The 17,654-nt window shown below is 40.8% G+C and overlaps 1 protein-coding gene across 2 annotated transcripts in view; it reads right to left on the bottom strand.

Moving 5' to 3' along the window:
- MPP7 (MAGUK p55 scaffold protein 7) overlaps positions 1–17,654 on the bottom strand; it is a 323,523-nt gene that overhangs the window by 11,504 nt on the left and 294,365 nt on the right. For both annotated transcript variants that reach the window (XM_077268457.1, XM_077268458.1), the window contains exons 15-17: positions 15,784–15,877; positions 13,932–14,040; positions 3,933–4,076 (exon numbers count right to left, since the gene is read on the bottom strand). In XM_077268457.1, coding sequence (XP_077124572.1) covers positions 3,933–4,076; positions 13,932–14,040; positions 15,784–15,877 — 347 coding nt within the window. The remainder of the gene's footprint in view (positions 1–3,932; positions 4,077–13,931; positions 14,041–15,783; positions 15,878–17,654) is intronic.

Below are 17,654 nucleotides of genomic sequence, written 5' to 3' on the forward strand. Positions count from 1 at the left end.
ACCTGAGCATGCTCAGATAACACCTTATCCAAACACGTTTGCTCATCACTAATTACTATGCGTGTGATGGAGCATCCGATATGAGAGCCAATACTGTGCAAAATATTCCCCGACACCCCAAGTTCTAAACAGTCCCATAAATGTCCTGTGTGACAGATTTACATCTGGTTTTACTTTTTATAATAATAATCTTTTATTTTTATGTAGCGCTAACATATTCCGCAGCGCTTTACAGTTTGACAGTTATCGTCACTGTTCCCGATGGGACTCACAATCTAAATTCCCTATCAGTATGTCTTTGGAATGTGGGAGGAAACCGGAGAACCCGGAGGAAACCCACGCAAACACGGAGAGAACATACAGACTCCTCTCAGATGTTGTCCTTGGTGGGATTAGAACCCGGGACCCCAGCGCTGCAAGTCTGCACTGCTAACCACTGAGCCACCGTACTGCCCTTTTAGCTGCGTAAATAAGCAAAAACTAAAAAAACAAACAAACCCAAACTTACTTAAAAAAAAGAAGTAGTAAAATAATTGAAATAATATGGCGCAGCTGTGCATGTACTGTCTTCGCCACATGATAATATGTATGGGAGAGACTGGAATAAAGTGAAGTTTACTAACAAGTTGTCTGCATAAGACCCAAAGGAGACATGTCCCCTTCTGATGACAGATCTCGACAACTGAAGGGAATGTGTCAGCTCGTGGATGGCATCCGTTATACACTGCCGAAGCTCGAAAAACTTCCATCAGGTTTTTTATACATATGAGAAAAACTAACACAGAGATAGTAAAAATAGAGACAGGCAAGGCGATGTTCACACTAGGCGTTTTTTTTTCAGCGTTGGTTTTTGTTGCTTTTTTGTGCGTTTTTGCGACGCTACATTTTTCTTTTGTGCATGCTGATATAGTTTAGTGGAAAAAAACCAAAATCAATCTGATTCTACGTCATCAGGTTTTGGCACAAAAAATGCAGCAAATTTTCACCAAACAGTACCATGCTCTATTCTACAAAAAACAAGCAAAAACACAAAATCCTGATGACAAAAAAAAAAATGTGTGTGCATGAGATTTCTGAAATCTCTGACTTTGCTGGTACTGTAAGACAGCTGAAAATTTGCATAAAAAAAGCATCAAAAAACCCTGAAAAAAACGCCTAGAGTGAACATAGCCTAATGCAAATGAATAGAAAACGGGACATTTCAAGTATGACTTCAGGGTTCTCATTCACTTTGCTGGAATCAGGATTGCTTCTGGTTTATTTAGAAAATTTGCAAGGAAAAAAAATGTTTACATCCAGGCTTTGTCAGGCCAGTATTCAGGGACCGCTGCATCACCAGGAGGGCACCCGGGGAATGTTAAAAACATTAAAATATAATGTTGTTTTTTTTTAAACCATTAACTTTTCACCTTTTCATCTGCACCAACCTCCACACGATTTGGTATAATTTTACTCTTGCAGATTTCTTGTATTTTTGCGGATTTGTTGCAGAAATCTCCTCCACAAGTTCATGACGTTTGAAGTTTTTATACATTTATTTACGTTTGCCATCAAATTTTCTAGACTTTTTTTGCAAGACACAAGGCTTCCTTATGATTTCAGGATATAGAGTTGATTGATTAGATTCGGGATTGCCAGTAAAAAGGTTGCAGGATTAGAGAACCCATAGCAGCTTTCTTCTGGAAACAGCGCCTCCCCTGTCCATGGGTTGTATGCGGTATTGCAACTCAGCTCCGTCAACTAAAAATATTAATATCATGAAATCACTGCCTGGGAAAAGTTTATGTAGCTCCTTTATTGCAAGTCCTAATATTATGAATGTGAATACGCCCGACCCCCGGGTTATTAATGTTCTGTATGTACATACATAATATATACGATCATTTACATAACCTCTCTGCTACCAGGACCCAGTGAATTGAAGGTTGACTTTGGTTTGGTACTTGCTGTATGTGATCCATTATTTTCAGGCCTGAAACCGTTTAAGTTAATAAACTTTTATGAAACAATAACACATTTTCTTCTGGTAATGCGCAGAACTCTGCGGCCTCTGTGACCTGAACATCTGAAGTCTGAGTTTCAGCATTGTTGTTTTTTTTTTTTTTTTTTTACTTTTAAATCAGTTTCATAAAAAGTTTGGTCAGCTTTTACCATCAGAGTTTTTTTCTCGAATGAAAAAAAATAAATAAATAAAAAAAAATTCAAGGTTCCTCAACCTTCTCATATGAAACAGTCAGTGAAAACACATACATATGATGGCACCTGAGAGCTTGATTTTTTCCAAAGACCCATAGACTTGCTTTGCCCATTTTGATCTGAGAATGGGATCAAGATCAGACATGTCTCCGTGTGCAGACCCCTTGGTCAGAAAAAATACACGGTCCTGTGAAATACCCAAAGACTATAATGGGTATGTGATGCTTTATCGGATTGCACTCGGACCAGCGTTATTCTATGGGGTAGTGCCGATCTGTAACTTTCTTCTCATAAAGTCGAGTGGCTCCGGATTTGGGATCACGTGCACCTATACAAGTCTATGGGTGGGTGTGTGTAAAACATCAGACTGCACTCTGATGTCATCCGAGTGCACTCCGACATCTGCGGACTCAAACAATGCAGGAGACAGAAGAAATTAAGATCTCGAGTTCTCGGTCTTTTCCACACCTGTGCTCCAATTCTCGCATGTGAGAGAATCGGATCACACTAAAATGACACTCTGCTCTGACTCTGAGCCATTATCACTAAACATGAAAAATCTGCTTTTAAAAAAAAGGCAAAATAATCAATTCCCCTGATTCTACGGCAATTTATACTAATGGAAAAACAATTTTCTCAATGTTTCCCAAAAGAACAAACATTTCCTCCATCTTTGTCCCTGTGGTCATGTTTCTGGGTGTAAGTTAACTGCAGCAGGAGCCTCTCCCTTCTACCATGTCTTCAGAAGGACAAAAATATTATGTCCCACTCGTTAACTAAGCCTTGCCTTTTCATATGATCCCAAGCTAAAAACAGAACAGATGACGACCAAAACCCTTTATTCTTTGGAGATTTTCAACAAGACTGTTTGTTTTAGGAACATGTTGAAAATGTTGCACGTTGACAAGCAGCGGGGGTAATAATTATCTTCTACTTACCGTAATTTTAGCATTTATCTCTCGGTTAAGGTTATGTGCGCACATTTCGTATTTGCTTGCAGGAATTTCTGCGAGTCACTGATGTGACTGCTCTCAAAGACAGGAGGTAATCGCTCCCACAGTGTATCACTGAGCTGCCGTGAGAGAGTTCATCAGCTGATCAGCTCTGGTGACCTCCCTGACGGCACTGCTGCGTGGGAAAGTTCTCACGCAGCGGTGCCGTAAGTGAAAGCACCGGAACCGATGTCAGTGTATCGCCGGCGGCCGGGTAGAGCGGTCATATCTCCCGATGTGACTGTTCTTCACATGAGATCGTCGTGGGACACTCGGGATTAAGTGGACTATGGCGGAAAGGTGAGTATATGGTGGTTTGTTATTTTACATTATTTCTAGGAGACGAGGGCATCGGGGATTTGGTGTTAGGCGAGTATAATGGGTTTTTATTTTTATGTGAATGTGTATGTAATTATTATTTTTTGTTTTAATTTCAACTGTGAGTGCAGGCGCCGGCAGAGGATACTACGTCTCCCATCATCAGCGGCACCTGCTGTCACTGTTATCAGTGACAGCAGACGTAGCCCGATGGGAGCCGTAGTCTCATGAGCCTGCCGATCTGCGGTAAGCTTTATACCGCAGATCACAGTCACAGCTGCGGGGTCATGCTGACATCTGATAGCGTTACCCCGCAGTGCTCTGACCGACAGTACCGGCGGTAGTGCTTTAATATATTAACCATGTTTACAACAAAAAAAAAACACCACATAAAGATCCCCAACGACTCTCTTAGGGAACACTTACCGTGAAGAGTTTTGATGACACCCGATCATCTTTGCTGGAGATTACTTTGGCGTTCTTCCTTGTTTCTCTCAAGCGTTCGATAGATGGCGGCTTGATGAATATTACAAAAGGTTTAAATTCATATGTCCGTAAGTGTTTTATGCTCTATGGGGGGAGGGGGAGGAAAGTAAGAGAAAAAAAATAGGGAAACAAAAAAAAAAAAAAAAAAAAAAGAAAAAGAAAAATTAGAGTAAGATATCTGTCTGGAAGAAAGATATTTTGTAATAGGAAACACATTACATTTTTCGAATATGTATGCTAGTATGCTAACATTTCCTTTAGAAACGCTTACTGTATCGGCTGTTATTCCTATGGTTAGCAGGCTTTAATTTCCACACGCTTTGCCAGTCCTGGAAAGTTTGATAAGTTTGGCAGGCGCTACACTTACCACAGCCAGTAGGCATGTTTATGCCCAAAGCTTACACTCTGCTTTTTGAATTTGGTGGCAATTATATTTCAAGCAGACCTATGTCAACATACGGAATGGATATTTTCATTTCTTACTAAGCCCAAAGTCAGTTTGTTCGCTGTCAGCCTCCATTGCTGTCTATTAATAATTCCCCTTTCAACTATATGGAGTGATGTCATACCTGGACAGAAAGTTACTTTAAAGGCAGCAAACCCTCAAAATTTAAACTTTTTTTTTTTTTTGGTGCAAAAAAAAAAGAAAAAAGGTCTAAATAGATTCCATCGAGCTGACGCCGTCGCCCCCTTTTTCCCGGGCTGTTTATTTAGGGTGAGTATCAACTCTGCATTAACTAGTGTTTGTCTTCTGGCAGAAAAGTGTTCAGATGGAATTTGATTAAAATAGGTCAAGAAAGCATCCTACAATAACAGCGCACGGCCTCGAATACTCCGCCACTGAGAGGTTACAAGCTGCCTCTAGAGTGCCCGGGAAAGCCAAAGGAAAAAAAGTGACCGTTCCAACTATGGGATTTCTTATTGAATGGCTTCAGCTACGAAATTAAATGACCGAAATCTGAAGATCTTTGGAATAGATGTTCTGCTCTGTAGAAAACTTTTTCTAATGACAAATATAACAATTTTTTGAATTTGGGTATTCCCAACATCCCTTCATAGCGGGATGCACTGTACAAAAAAAAGCCATAGTGCACAAATCAAAATCTTCTTGATTCTAAAGATTTTGGTAAAAAAATCTTCAGGAAGGTAATTTTTTAAGTCAGTTTTGCTGGGTGTGTTACGGTTATTAGTTCCATATTTATCAAAATGGTGCATGATGTTTGACGCGTCTTCTACTTTTTCGACTTTTTACGCCACCCCCTTACTGGAGTGAGATTGTAACTTTGTTTTGCAAACTTTTTAATCATTAAACTAAACATTTTTTGTATACCTACCCTTGCCTGTTTTCCCATCAACATTTTAAAAGTTGCAAGGTAGGAGAAGAATGGAAAAATGGAAAAAAAACAAAAAAAACAAAAGTGGCTAATGTTTGACAACAACAAAAGACTGGAATAAAAGTCTATAAAGTCCCTCCTGGGTTTTCATATTGGACTGAAAATTGGGTGTGTAAGTCCTCCTCCGAAGTAGAAGTCCAGCAGGAAAGCACACTATCCCAAGCCGAACGCCCCCTCCAAATACGTGGAGAAATAAGGCTCAAGAACGGTATTTTTGGTGTGAACAAACAAAACATTGGATCGCTCTCGGACAAATTTTTCCGATTTTTTCCTTGGACAGAGCCACTCAGAGGAAAAAAAAAATTGCTACATACCCAAGTTTGATCAGATATTCGGATCTCACTCGGTCATGCAAGTTAGCGTGTCCGTGGAAAACATTGAACTGCACTCGGATGACATCTGAATGCAATCCGATTTCCACGGACTGACAGAATGGAAAAGATGGAGATTTTTCCTTTGGATCAAACTATGCTGACACTGATCAGAGTTTGGTTAGTGTCTGATTTGCATTATTGACCAGACTCTCCTAGATGGGAGAATACATGGTCTTCACGGAGCCTTAGAAAGATATCAGTGATGAGAAGCATCATCCCTTCATGGATCCAAGTTATATCACATGGTACACCATACATCATGACATGTTCTTTTCAATGGGACATCTCTGCCATGGAAAAAGCAGCAATATCCGCACTAAGGGCTCATTCAGAGGTCAGTTTTTTCTCGTACAATATACATCAGTATTTGTGATCACAGTTTCATCTGTGTTTCATCTTTTTTTCTGGTGGTCTCCAATAGTCTTTGTTTATTTTTTTGCACGTCTCATCCCTATAGGAAAACACCTAAAAGGAGAGAGGAGTGCGGTGGGTCTCAGGCGCTGACAAAGGTTATTGCAACGTGTTTTGGAGTAGGACTTGCTCCTTCCAGAGGCATATAGGAGAACACGGTCATGGAAGTTCTCCACAGCCACCATGAGAGCAGGGCTCGGTAACAGTCCTAGGTGAACACTTTTACTGTGCTCTAAAGGGGACTTCCCAAGGAGAACAAAGTTTTTTTGGGAAAATGATAACTTAACTTCCAAAACTTCATCCAAGAACCTTGGCAAGTAGCGGAGATACTGCTGAGTAAGCACACGGAGACCTGTACTAACGGAGTCAGGTGGGCATAATAAAACTGAGGAATTGTGCTACAATGGCCATAAAGGCTTAGCAAGACTAAATTAACAGTGTCCCATGTGTGCTCTCATGGAGTAGCTGCTCGAAAACGTCTAACATGGAATAAAGAGATCAGTCTGGATCACACAGGACATTTCCTACAAGGGCAAGTGTAGGTAAGTGCAAAATCAGGAAACTGGAGCTCACAGGCAGCGCGGAGCAAGACAGAAGGATGACCGATATAGGAGCTGCTTGATGTCTCTGGGCTGGAGCTTTGCAAAAAAAAAAAAAAAAAATCAACAAGTTTTTCTTTCTAAAACGCTAGAAACCTAACCGGCCTTGAAGAGCTTGTTTGGTGAAAATAAGTTATCATCTATCTGCAGGGAAGGTGATAACTTACTTACTGGATGGGTCCGACCACTAGGACCCGCACCGAAAAGCAGAACAGGGAATTTTAAGCTCAGATGTAGATATTGCAAATTAACCTGATTGTCTCGTGTAGCAAATTCTAAGGATCTGGTGCAGCACAAGATGAAAGTGGGAGGTTTGAATTGGGGGGGATGCTAATCATAGATCATTTTCACAATGTAGAGGAAAGGTAGTATTATCAGATGAAGGAGAAGATGCAAGGAGGTACAGCACTGTGGACAGATTTATGGGTGAGTGTGATAAGTTTATATGTAGTATTCTGTAGCAGACTGGCAACCAGTGCAAAGGCTGGCACAGGGTGGACACATCGGTGTAGTGGCTGGAAAGAAATAGAAGCCTGGCTGCTGCATTCAGGATGAATTGGAGAGAGGAAGATTTAATGAGGGTTGGGCCAATTAGTAATGAGTTCCACAGTAAGCAAAACAAGAATTAATTAGGTCAATAAGAACAATATTATTTTTTCACTTTATACAGGAATCATTCAGACGTGCATGTTTTATCTGTTTTTCCAGTTTGAAAACTACCTACTGTAGTCTATAGGCTGCTCATCGGTTTGTTTTTCGCCGACCCAAGGTCATTTAAAACATAAAAAAGGGTCCATTTTGGATCCAAGTCACACACTGATATGAATGGGTCAATGAAAAAAACAACAGCACACCGATACCACCGTGAAATTTTATTTTTTTAAATACAAAAAACCGGATGAAACACTGATGGTAAAAATGGATCCAATACACTGATGTGTACGTATGCAAAAAAAAACACCAAACCATCATAACATCTGAATCAGGCCTTAAAAAAGGGCATATTCCGGAGATCTTTTTGAGGTGCAGGTAGGATACTATGAACCATGGACATGCTGGGGGTCCCAACAACAACATAAAATAAATAAAGTTTGTTACTGCACTGCAGATCATGCTAATATGCGGGTCCAGAAAACATAGAATTTCTTACATTTTCGAAAATCAAGCTTTCCGTTCTAATCGATGTTGCACATGTGACAGTAATCCGTAGGGACCTCCTAAAATAGCCGTTAAATAAGCCATGTGCAACGCAAAATTTCAGGTGATTCACCTTAAAAGAACCCTCCGTCCTGCTGCGCATTAATATTATCCGAAACTCGGCTTAAGTGCATTAGGGCTGAAGATAAAGCTGAAAAATGGAGAGTGAAAACGCCTTCCAGCCACCACAAGTGTCTGCGGAGTGTTACAGGAGAGGAGAATGCGGGAAGGCTCGCTTCTGCAGCTTTACGTACACTCATTGCTTCGTGAATCTGAGACGGAGGTCATCCACCCCAAGAGCTTTGTCAAACAAATGTAGTGAGTGAATTCCTCTAAAACATGTCACCTGCAGCTAGAATCCAGAAAACTCTCTATATTGCTTTCCAAGATAAAATAAGACATGTTCTTCCCGCAAGTATCTGGCCCGGTCAGGACACGGCGTTCATCTACTAAGTCAGCAGAACCACAATCTAACAGATTAATAACTTCTGATATATCAAGGATGAAAATTATTATTATTAAATCGCATTAGTTAAAGGGGTTGTCTTACCACAGATAACCCCTTTAATGTGCTTTCACACATGGCATTTTAATGCAGTTTTTGTAAGAAAAACTAGGAGAGGCTTAAAAAGAAGTTGGATATGGAAAAATATACTTCCACCATCTATACGATCTATTCTTGACAATGGCTTCACACACTGCCGAAATGTAATGCATTAATATGTCATGTATTAAACGCACCCTAAATTAAAAAAAAATATATATATTTCTGTGATATATTATTTATTTTCCTTATCTATTATATACTGCCATCGCTGTAAATTACGCTCACAATTCCCCCACGATATTCTCCTCATTTTCCATGAGCATACAATTATAACCTTGGTTGCCGGCCCCTGCATGTTATAGTTTATTGCCAGCACTATTTTAGGACATTTATACAACAGATATAATAATGTAGGATTATTCCAGAGATTTTTTTTTCTCAAAAACTTTAGAGAACTGATGAAATAAAGTCATGAAATAAATAACTTTTTTCAGTTTGTTGTAAACACATTTCCTTGCTCGCGTTTACACTTTTTTATGTTGGATAAAAATCAAGCTAAAATAGTAAAAATCATGTAAAGATCCAAGAAGGACACATATGAGCTAATACAAGGTGTGCAGCGTATAAGCATAAAAACATTATGTATCCATACATATGCCAAAACATTATAACAGTCTATTTTATAATGCTGCATTTCCAATTGCTTATTACTTTTTTTTTAATTTTTTTTTACAGTATTTTTTTTTTAAATAACTTTACAATAAAAAGCATTAAATACTGCACTACCATTATTATAAACCATTCCTCTAAATTAAGGGACTCAAATACAGAGAGCAGGCCCCAACCACAGATCTCCGCGCTGACGATCTGGCCAATTACTTCAAAGAAAAAATTGACCACATTCGACAGGAAATCATCTCCCAATCTCTTCATACCAGGCACTGTCCTCCCTCCCTCACTGCATCTAGTTCACTCTCTGACTTTGAACCAGTTACGGAAGAAGAAGTAAGCAGGCTCCTTGCATCTTCTCGCCCGACCACTTGCACCAGTGACCCCATTCCGTCACATCTCCTCCAGTCCCTTTCCCCGGCTGTCACCTCTCACCTAACAAAAATATTCAACCTTTCCCTCACTTCCGGTATTTTTCCCTCCTCATTTAAGCATGCCATCATACATCCATTACTTAAAAAACCCTCCCTCGACCAAAACTGTGCCGCTAATTATAGACCTGTCTCTAATCTTCCCTTCATCTCTAAACTCCTCAAACGCCTGGTCCACTCCCGTCTTACCCGCTATCTCTCAGATAACTCTCTTCTCGACCCTCTTCAATCTGGCTTCCGCTCTTTACACTCTACTGAAACTGCCCTCACTAAAGTCTCTAATGACCTACTAACAGCTAAATCTAATGGTCACTACTCCATGCTAATTCTATTGGATCTTTCCGCAGCATTCGACACTGTGGATCATCAGCTCCTCCTCACTATGCTCCGCTCCATTGGCATCAAGGACACCGTTCTCTCTTGGTTCTCCTCCTATCTCTCTGACCGATCCTTCACTGTATGTTTTGCTGGTTCCTCCTCCTCTCACCTTCCCCTTACTGTTGGGGTTCCTCAAGGATCAGTCCTAGGCCCCCTCCTCTTCTCTTTGTATACTGCCCCTATTGGACAAACAATCAGTAGATTTGGGTTCCAGTACCATCTCTATGCTGATGACACCCAATTATACACCTCTTCTCCTGCTTTCACTCCGACCTTCTTAGAAAACACCAGTGATTGTCTTACCGCTGTCTCTAACATCATGTCCTCCCTCTATCTGAAACTGAACCTGTCAAAAACTGGACTCCTCGTGTTCTCTCCCTCTACTAACCTACCTTTGCCTGACATTGCCATCTCCGTGTGCGGTTCAATCATTACTCCAAAGCAACATGCCCGCTGCCTTGGGGTCATCCTTGATTCCGAGCTTTCATTCACCCCCCACATCCGATCACTGGCTCGCTCTTCTTATCTGCATCTCAAAAACATTTCTAGAATTCGCCCTTTTCTTACTTTCGACTCTGCAAAAACTCTTACTGTTTCTCTTATTCATTCCCGTCTGGACTATTGTAACTCTCTACTAATCGGCCTCCCTCTTACCAAACTCTCCCCGCTCCAATCTGTCCTGAATGCTGCTGCCAGGATCATATTCCTCACCAACCGTTACACCGATGCCTCTACCTTGTGCCAGTCATTACACTGGCTACCCATCCACTCCAGAATCCAGTACAAAACTACTACCCTCATCCACAAAGAACTCCATGGCTCAGCACCACCCTACATCTCCTCTCTGGTCTCAGTCTACCACCCTACCCATGCCCTCCGCTCCGCTAATGACCTCAGGTTAGCATCCTCAATAATCAGAACCTCCCACTCCCGTCTCCAAGACTTTACACGTGCTGCGCCGATTCTTTGGAATGCACTACCTAGGTTAATACGATTAATCCCCAATCCCCACAGTTTTAAGCGTGCCCTAAAAACGCATTTGTTCAGACTGGCCTACCGCCTCAACGCATATCTATCCCTGTGTGGCCTATTAAAAATAGAAAAAAAAACAAAACACATAATCAGGTTCCTTGCATCGTGTTCTCATACACTTTATGCAGTTAATAGCCCTCTGTGTCTGTACTGCTACATACTTAGGCAGTTAACTGGTTCATGCAGCTTTACATGAACACCCGATCCTTACACTATGGCTGGTCCAAATAACTAAAGCAATTGTTACCATCCACCTCTCGTGTCTCCCCTTTTCCTCATAGTTTGTAAGCTTGCGAGCAGGGCCCTCACTCCTCCTGGTATCTATTTTGAACTGTGATTTCTGTTATGCTGTAATGTCTATTGTCTGTACAAGTCCCCTCTATAAGTTGTAAAGCGCTGCGGAATATGTTGGCGCTATATAAATAAAAATTATTATTATTATTATTACAAAGCTATCAGGAAGCACGCGGCCCTGGAGGCTGTCAACTGTGGCCCGCGGGGCACCGGAGCTCCCAAGACATCCTTGAAACGGCAGAGAGCAGGCCGGAGAGATGAGCGCACCGGTGCCCCTTACTGACATCATGCCGTGCGCCAGAGCGGGGGCGTCGTTTCCTCGTGTTCCTGAATCCGCTGGTGGTAGGGGAATATGGAGATGATTTTTTATTTTTTTACCTCCCTCCTGACATCCACCGGACACGTACGGCGCAGCGGGAGGTGACCTTTAGGAAACTGACATACATGTACGGCATGACGATGGTGCCGGCACCAATATCAGTGGGTGTAAGTTGTATCTCATAGCTGACACCTTACGGTAATGGTCATGATCGGTATTAATACCGATCACAGCTGTTTAACCCTTGAGATTTCACTGACAATAGTGACAGCGGTGTCCATATGGTTATTTGAGGGAGACGGTTCCCTTGTAAAGCCTACAGCAACAGAGTAAAAAAAATTCTAAAAATAAAATATGAAGTATGAAAAAATTTAAATGTAATGGAAAAATATTTCGACACTAAAAATGCTGTTTTATGTATAATGAAAAAAAAATAAAAAAATACAGGTTTGTTTGGTATTGCCGCGTCCGGAGCAACCCAACCTATAAAACTGTACCATAACCCATATGATGAACACCAAAAGAAAATAAAGAAATAAAAAACATGCCAAAAATACAGTATACAAACAATGGAATAAAAAGTGATCAAAAATTCATATTAAAAAAATGGTATCACTGAAAACATTTCGTACTGTAAGGAATGAGGTCCATCAACCTCAATTTCTATGTGCCCTATTTTCCTGGCTGAGTATGAAACCCCTGCTCTAAATATTTTATAAACCGCTCTTAATTCATATTTGTTTTGCTTAAAAGAAAACCAAAAATGAATGATAAAAGTAATCAAATTATAAATTTGCCCACCCGGTTTAGTCAGTCTGACAGATTTTATACATGTACGTAAAAAGTCTTCAGAAACTTTCAGAGAACACAGGGTTAATTTCCTACCGATCTATTCCATAGTCAGCTAGCTATGGATGAGTGGTATCCGTACCTAATGGGGAAGGGCGCCACAATGTGGTTATCCTACTGCAGGGGGAGGAGTGAGGGGAGGCTCCAGTCACAGACTGTCACATACAAAGCAGTGAGAATGGGGCGGAAGGGCACGGCTGAGAGATTTCTTTCCATGTTTCTCAGTTTTAATTGTAATACCAAACAAAATGAGATCAAAATAGAAAAGGATATTAGTGATGGAATTACTGAATTATTTTTATGCATCCTACCGCAGAGAGAGGAGTGAGGGGAGGATCCAGCTGCAGCCAGTTGTTCTACAGCCACATACAAGGCAGAGAGAAAGAGGAGAATGGGCACAGCTAAGAGATTTCATAATGTTTCTCAGTATTAATTGTAATATAGGAAAAAACGAAATCAAGATAAAAGAGAAGATTAATGACGGAATTAGTGATTTTTATGCATCATCCTACTGCAGAGGGAGGAGTGAGTGGAGGCTCAAGCTGCAGCCAGTTGTTCCACAGCCAGTGAGAAAGAGGCGGAAGGGCAGGACCAAGAGATTTCTTTTTATATTTTTCAGTTTTAATACCAAACAAAAGGAGATAAAGGTAAAAGAGGAGATTAATTATGGAATTGCTGAATTATTTTTATGCATCAACCTACTGCAGAGAAAGGAGTGGGGAGAGGATCCAGCTGCAGCCAGTTGTTCCACAGCCAGTGAGAAAAAGGCAGAAGGGACACGGCTAAGAGTTTTCTTTCTACATTTCTCAGTTTTAATTGTAGTACCAAATAAAATGAAATTAAGGTAAAAGAGGAGATTAATGATGGAATCACTGAACTACTACTGCAGAGAAAGGAGTGGGGAGAGGATCCAGCTGCAGCCAGTTGTTCCACAGCCAGTGAGAAAAAGGCAGAAGGGGCACGGCTAAGAGATTTCTTTCTACATTTCTCAGTTTTAATTGTAATACCAAATAAAATGAAATTAATGTAAAACAGGAAATTAATAACGGAATTACTGAACTACTACTGCAGAGAAAGGAGTGGGGAGAGGATCCAGCTGCAGGCAGTTGTTCTCCAGCGGCCCACACAAGGCAGAGAGAAAGAGGAGAAAGGGCACAGCTAAGATTTCATTATGTTTCTCAGTTTTAATTGTAATACCAAATAAAATGAAATTAAGGTAAAAGAGGAGATTAATGACGGAATCACTGAATTATTTTGTGCCTTTTTTTTTTTTTTTTTTTTTTTTTTTTTTAGAGACAATTACCCTGCCCTGTAACATCAGGAAATCTGAATTCCCTGTAGCCCTTTAAGCATATAAACAATACATAGTTGCTTGGTGGAAGTAGGAATTTGCTATTTAAGTCATGTTGTGACATAAAAGTGTGTACATCTTCAATGGTACTTACGGGAGGCTGTATATCCAGCAGGCAGACTTTGTTCTTTGCCAGTACAGAACGCACGGAGTCGATGCTTGTGCCGTAGTAATTGTTTTTATATTCACCGTACTCAATAAACCTTATCAAATTAAATGAGAGGACAAAATAAAGAAGTTATTTTCTTTAGTAAAAAGAAACATTGATACATCTTTCCTAAGGATAAATTGGAAGCAGAAGGATTTCTATGTTATCTCCCCATGTTTTAGAAGACGTCGTCGTTCTGCCAAGTCCGTTCTATGTCATTTTTTTAACATATATAAAAGATATGTATATATAAAACTTGTATTTTACATTTCAAAATCACTAACACCTGCTAGTATTACAGTTAACCGGCAAAGAAAAAACACTTCAGCCTAAGAGCCCACTAATGTTTTCCATCACCTCTTTGTCTGAGCTAATGCTATGCAATAAAACACTGGAGAAGTTAAACAATTGAAACTACTGAAATTTCATTGCACGCTGAGGCATAGCTGCCTGTGGTTGCCAATATCTAAGGCGGGAAGGAAGGCTTTGTCACTGTTGACAGAGAAAAGATGGTAGATTACTCGTCATAAATGCTTATCTGCGGCTTAAAAACCAAAACAGGATAGCTTAAAATATTAAACATATGAGCTACGGACCCGCTCCTGCCAATCATGCTCTGTGGCCAGCCAGATGTTGGGGAACTGTACTTTCCAGCAAGGTTCCAAAACAGTCGGAGACCCATCGGCAGCCCAAAGCAGAAGACAATGTAAGCCTCCATAAAGGTCAAGAGTAATGTATAAGTCATATCACAAGGTCTTCCCTCATTCACGTGTGAGTATAATGGGTTAATGCTGCTCATGCTTAAAGGGGTTGTCCTTATCCAGGACTCTTTTTTCTATGAGGTCAAGGACTTATTGGCTGGTAGCTGCTAACTACCTGCCTGTCTTGTTGTGCAATGATTTCTCCCAACTCAGAGGGGTCACGGACCGCTCCTGCCAGGTATACTTCTGCTTCCCGTGACGTCACGTTGACAGAGTAGTTCCTTCTCTTCCACTCTGCTCGGTCGACGGGGCGTCACTGCTGATGTCATGCTGATTGACAGCCAGCTCCCCGCTGCCTTAGGCTGAGATGGTTGCCCATCAACATGATGTCAACAGTGACGCAACGTCGACAGAGAAGAGTGGAAGAGAAGGAACTGTTTTGTTGACGTTCTATATCACATGAAACAGGAGAATTGTCAACAGGAGCAGTCCATGACCATAGCCAAGAGAGTTCGTCACAAGGCAGAACAGTCACATAGTTAGTAACTACCTACCAAAAAGTGCTTAAAACCATGGGGGAGGAAAGTTCTGGATAACCCCTTAAAATGCTCCGTCCTTGTTCGGAGACTGTTAAAGTTTTATTGGCACAATTAAGTTTTCAATCCACTCCTCAGGCACACAGGGGTTGTCCGGTCTTAACCTGCAAGTCTGCAGTAAGCTTTATGTGACTGCAGACTTGTGATCCTCAGATCGCATGCAGATTTATCACTGAGGGTGATCATGTGATCACAAGTATGTGATCTGCAGACCCATGACCACAAGTATGTGATCTGCAGACCCATGGCCACATTTTGACTAGATGGAAGCAGCCTTGCACAATACAAGCGTATTGAGAGAGGACGGAAAAAGTCTAGTCGGATTATGGCCGGGAGGAGTCATATTGCCCGCTCCCGGCATCGAGAATCCTTACAGAGTGCAGTGCGCGCGCTGTGAGGGTTTAGAAGTCTGCAGTCACATAGAGTGACTGCAGTTTTGTAGGTTACGACCGAACAACCCCTTTAAGCAATAGTTAAGGAAACTTTGTGCAAGAAACCTACTTGTTGTTGTGAATGTCTGCTTCAAACAAGTGCTTAGATATAAAGATATATTCCACGCCGTCACACTCCTGGTTCCTTTTTCCTCTTGTCGTATCTGTCATTATAGATGGAAAAACATGTAAGTGACATAACAATGAAATTATAGTATGGGCTCATATTATCAGCCCGAATGTTATCTGTCAAAAAATAGCATTGCACTCAAATCAACGTAATTCAAAGCGACCGTGCAGATGAACGTTTTGTGTCACTGACTGAGTCTGCGTGTGAAAATAAATCGCAGCATGCAAGATTTTCCTCCAAAACTCGGATGAGAATCGACCATTCAAGTGCCAACAAAAAATTTAAAAAAATCAGATGCCATACAGAGAAACAGTAAACATCGGATTTTTATGGATACATTGCAATTCTGTAACATGGGAAACTGTAAATGGTCTGTAAAAAAAAATGTAAACTGTAAAAAACAAAAACTGATTGCACACATGACACATGGATGACACGTGAGAAAAAAAAATCGTCTCAGTTTTCTGGATTTTTTTTTTTATAGTCATGTGAACCGACCCCTATACAAGATACTGAGCAATGTCTAGTGGTACAATCTATAGTGGTTTTGCACGTTTCTTCATTAATATTGTTAAGAGGGTAGCTGATAAAAAAACATTTATCGCCTCTACTATGGCTAGGGACCCCCACTGACCACGAGAATCAAGATCTAATGTTGCCCTCGTGAATGGAGAGAAAGTCACATGCCAACTAGACCTCCATTCATTTACTATGGGAGTAGTGCAGGAAGCAAAGTTCACAGAATGAAGTAATAGTTTACCCCCTCATTCTGCTAATTGCAGGGAGTCTGATTCCTAGGCCCCATCAATCCTGCAAACAAGAGTCCTAAAGTCACCCAAGTGAAGTAGTAGTTTGTATGTTCAACATTATCTTTGTTCATTCTATAGAAGTGACTGGAGCAGTGGTCACGTATCCAAAGCACTGATCCATTTACGTAGGTGACATTGGGACCCCCGTTTTCATGATCAATGGGGGGGGGGGTTTCACAGTGTTGGGACCCTCTATAATCATACATTAATCATTCCTCAGGCAGAACAATTGTTAAATATTTTTGAGGACAAACCACTTCAAGGCCATGTTCACACCATGAACAATTTTTTTCTACAGTGAATAAACTTGGTTTTGTAATGGCAGAGAATATCCTAAAACGTCGAGAAACCAGAGGTTAATCCTTACAAACCTCTAACAACCTCTAACCTCTTACTAACCTTACAAAGTTAGATCTTTTTTCCATAATACTAAAAAATCCCAATAATAGGAAGACAAGGCAACGTTTCAGCCATATCAGGCCTTTCTAAAAAAAAAAAAAAAAAAAAAAAAAATACAGCTAGTTTGTTTTTTGAGGCTTGAGAAAGGCCAGATATGGCCAAGACGTTGCCTTGTCTTCCTAACTTTTTAAGACTTATCCTCTGGTGCCTGGGGATTCTTAGATATTCTACTGTTTTTGGGCCTAGTGGGAGGTTTTACTGAGCAAAACATCATTTATCAATGGTGCATGGGACTTGGACACCGGATTTGGTAACGAGAGAGGTGACAAATGTATGATTGCTGGAGGTCGAACATTGGGACCTCCAACAATCCAAAAATCTCTAAGTACATGGAGTGGTGGCTGCACATGTGCAGTACTGCGCCATTGACTTTAGGACTTTGGGGACCCTGCTCTACTGATCAGTTGGGGTCCACGAGCCCAGATCCCAGTGATCATACGTTTATCACCTATCCTTTAGATATGTAATAAATACAATTAGTGGGAAAAAAACACTTAAAAAAAATCTCAAGTTGTAGGAATTGTTTGGCCTAATAAGAGAACA

The sequence above is a fragment of the Ranitomeya variabilis genome, chromosome 6, assembly GCF_051348905.1.
Source record: "Ranitomeya variabilis isolate aRanVar5 chromosome 6, aRanVar5.hap1, whole genome shotgun sequence".
Classification (NCBI taxonomy): Eukaryota; Metazoa; Chordata; class Amphibia; order Anura; family Dendrobatidae; genus Ranitomeya; species Ranitomeya variabilis.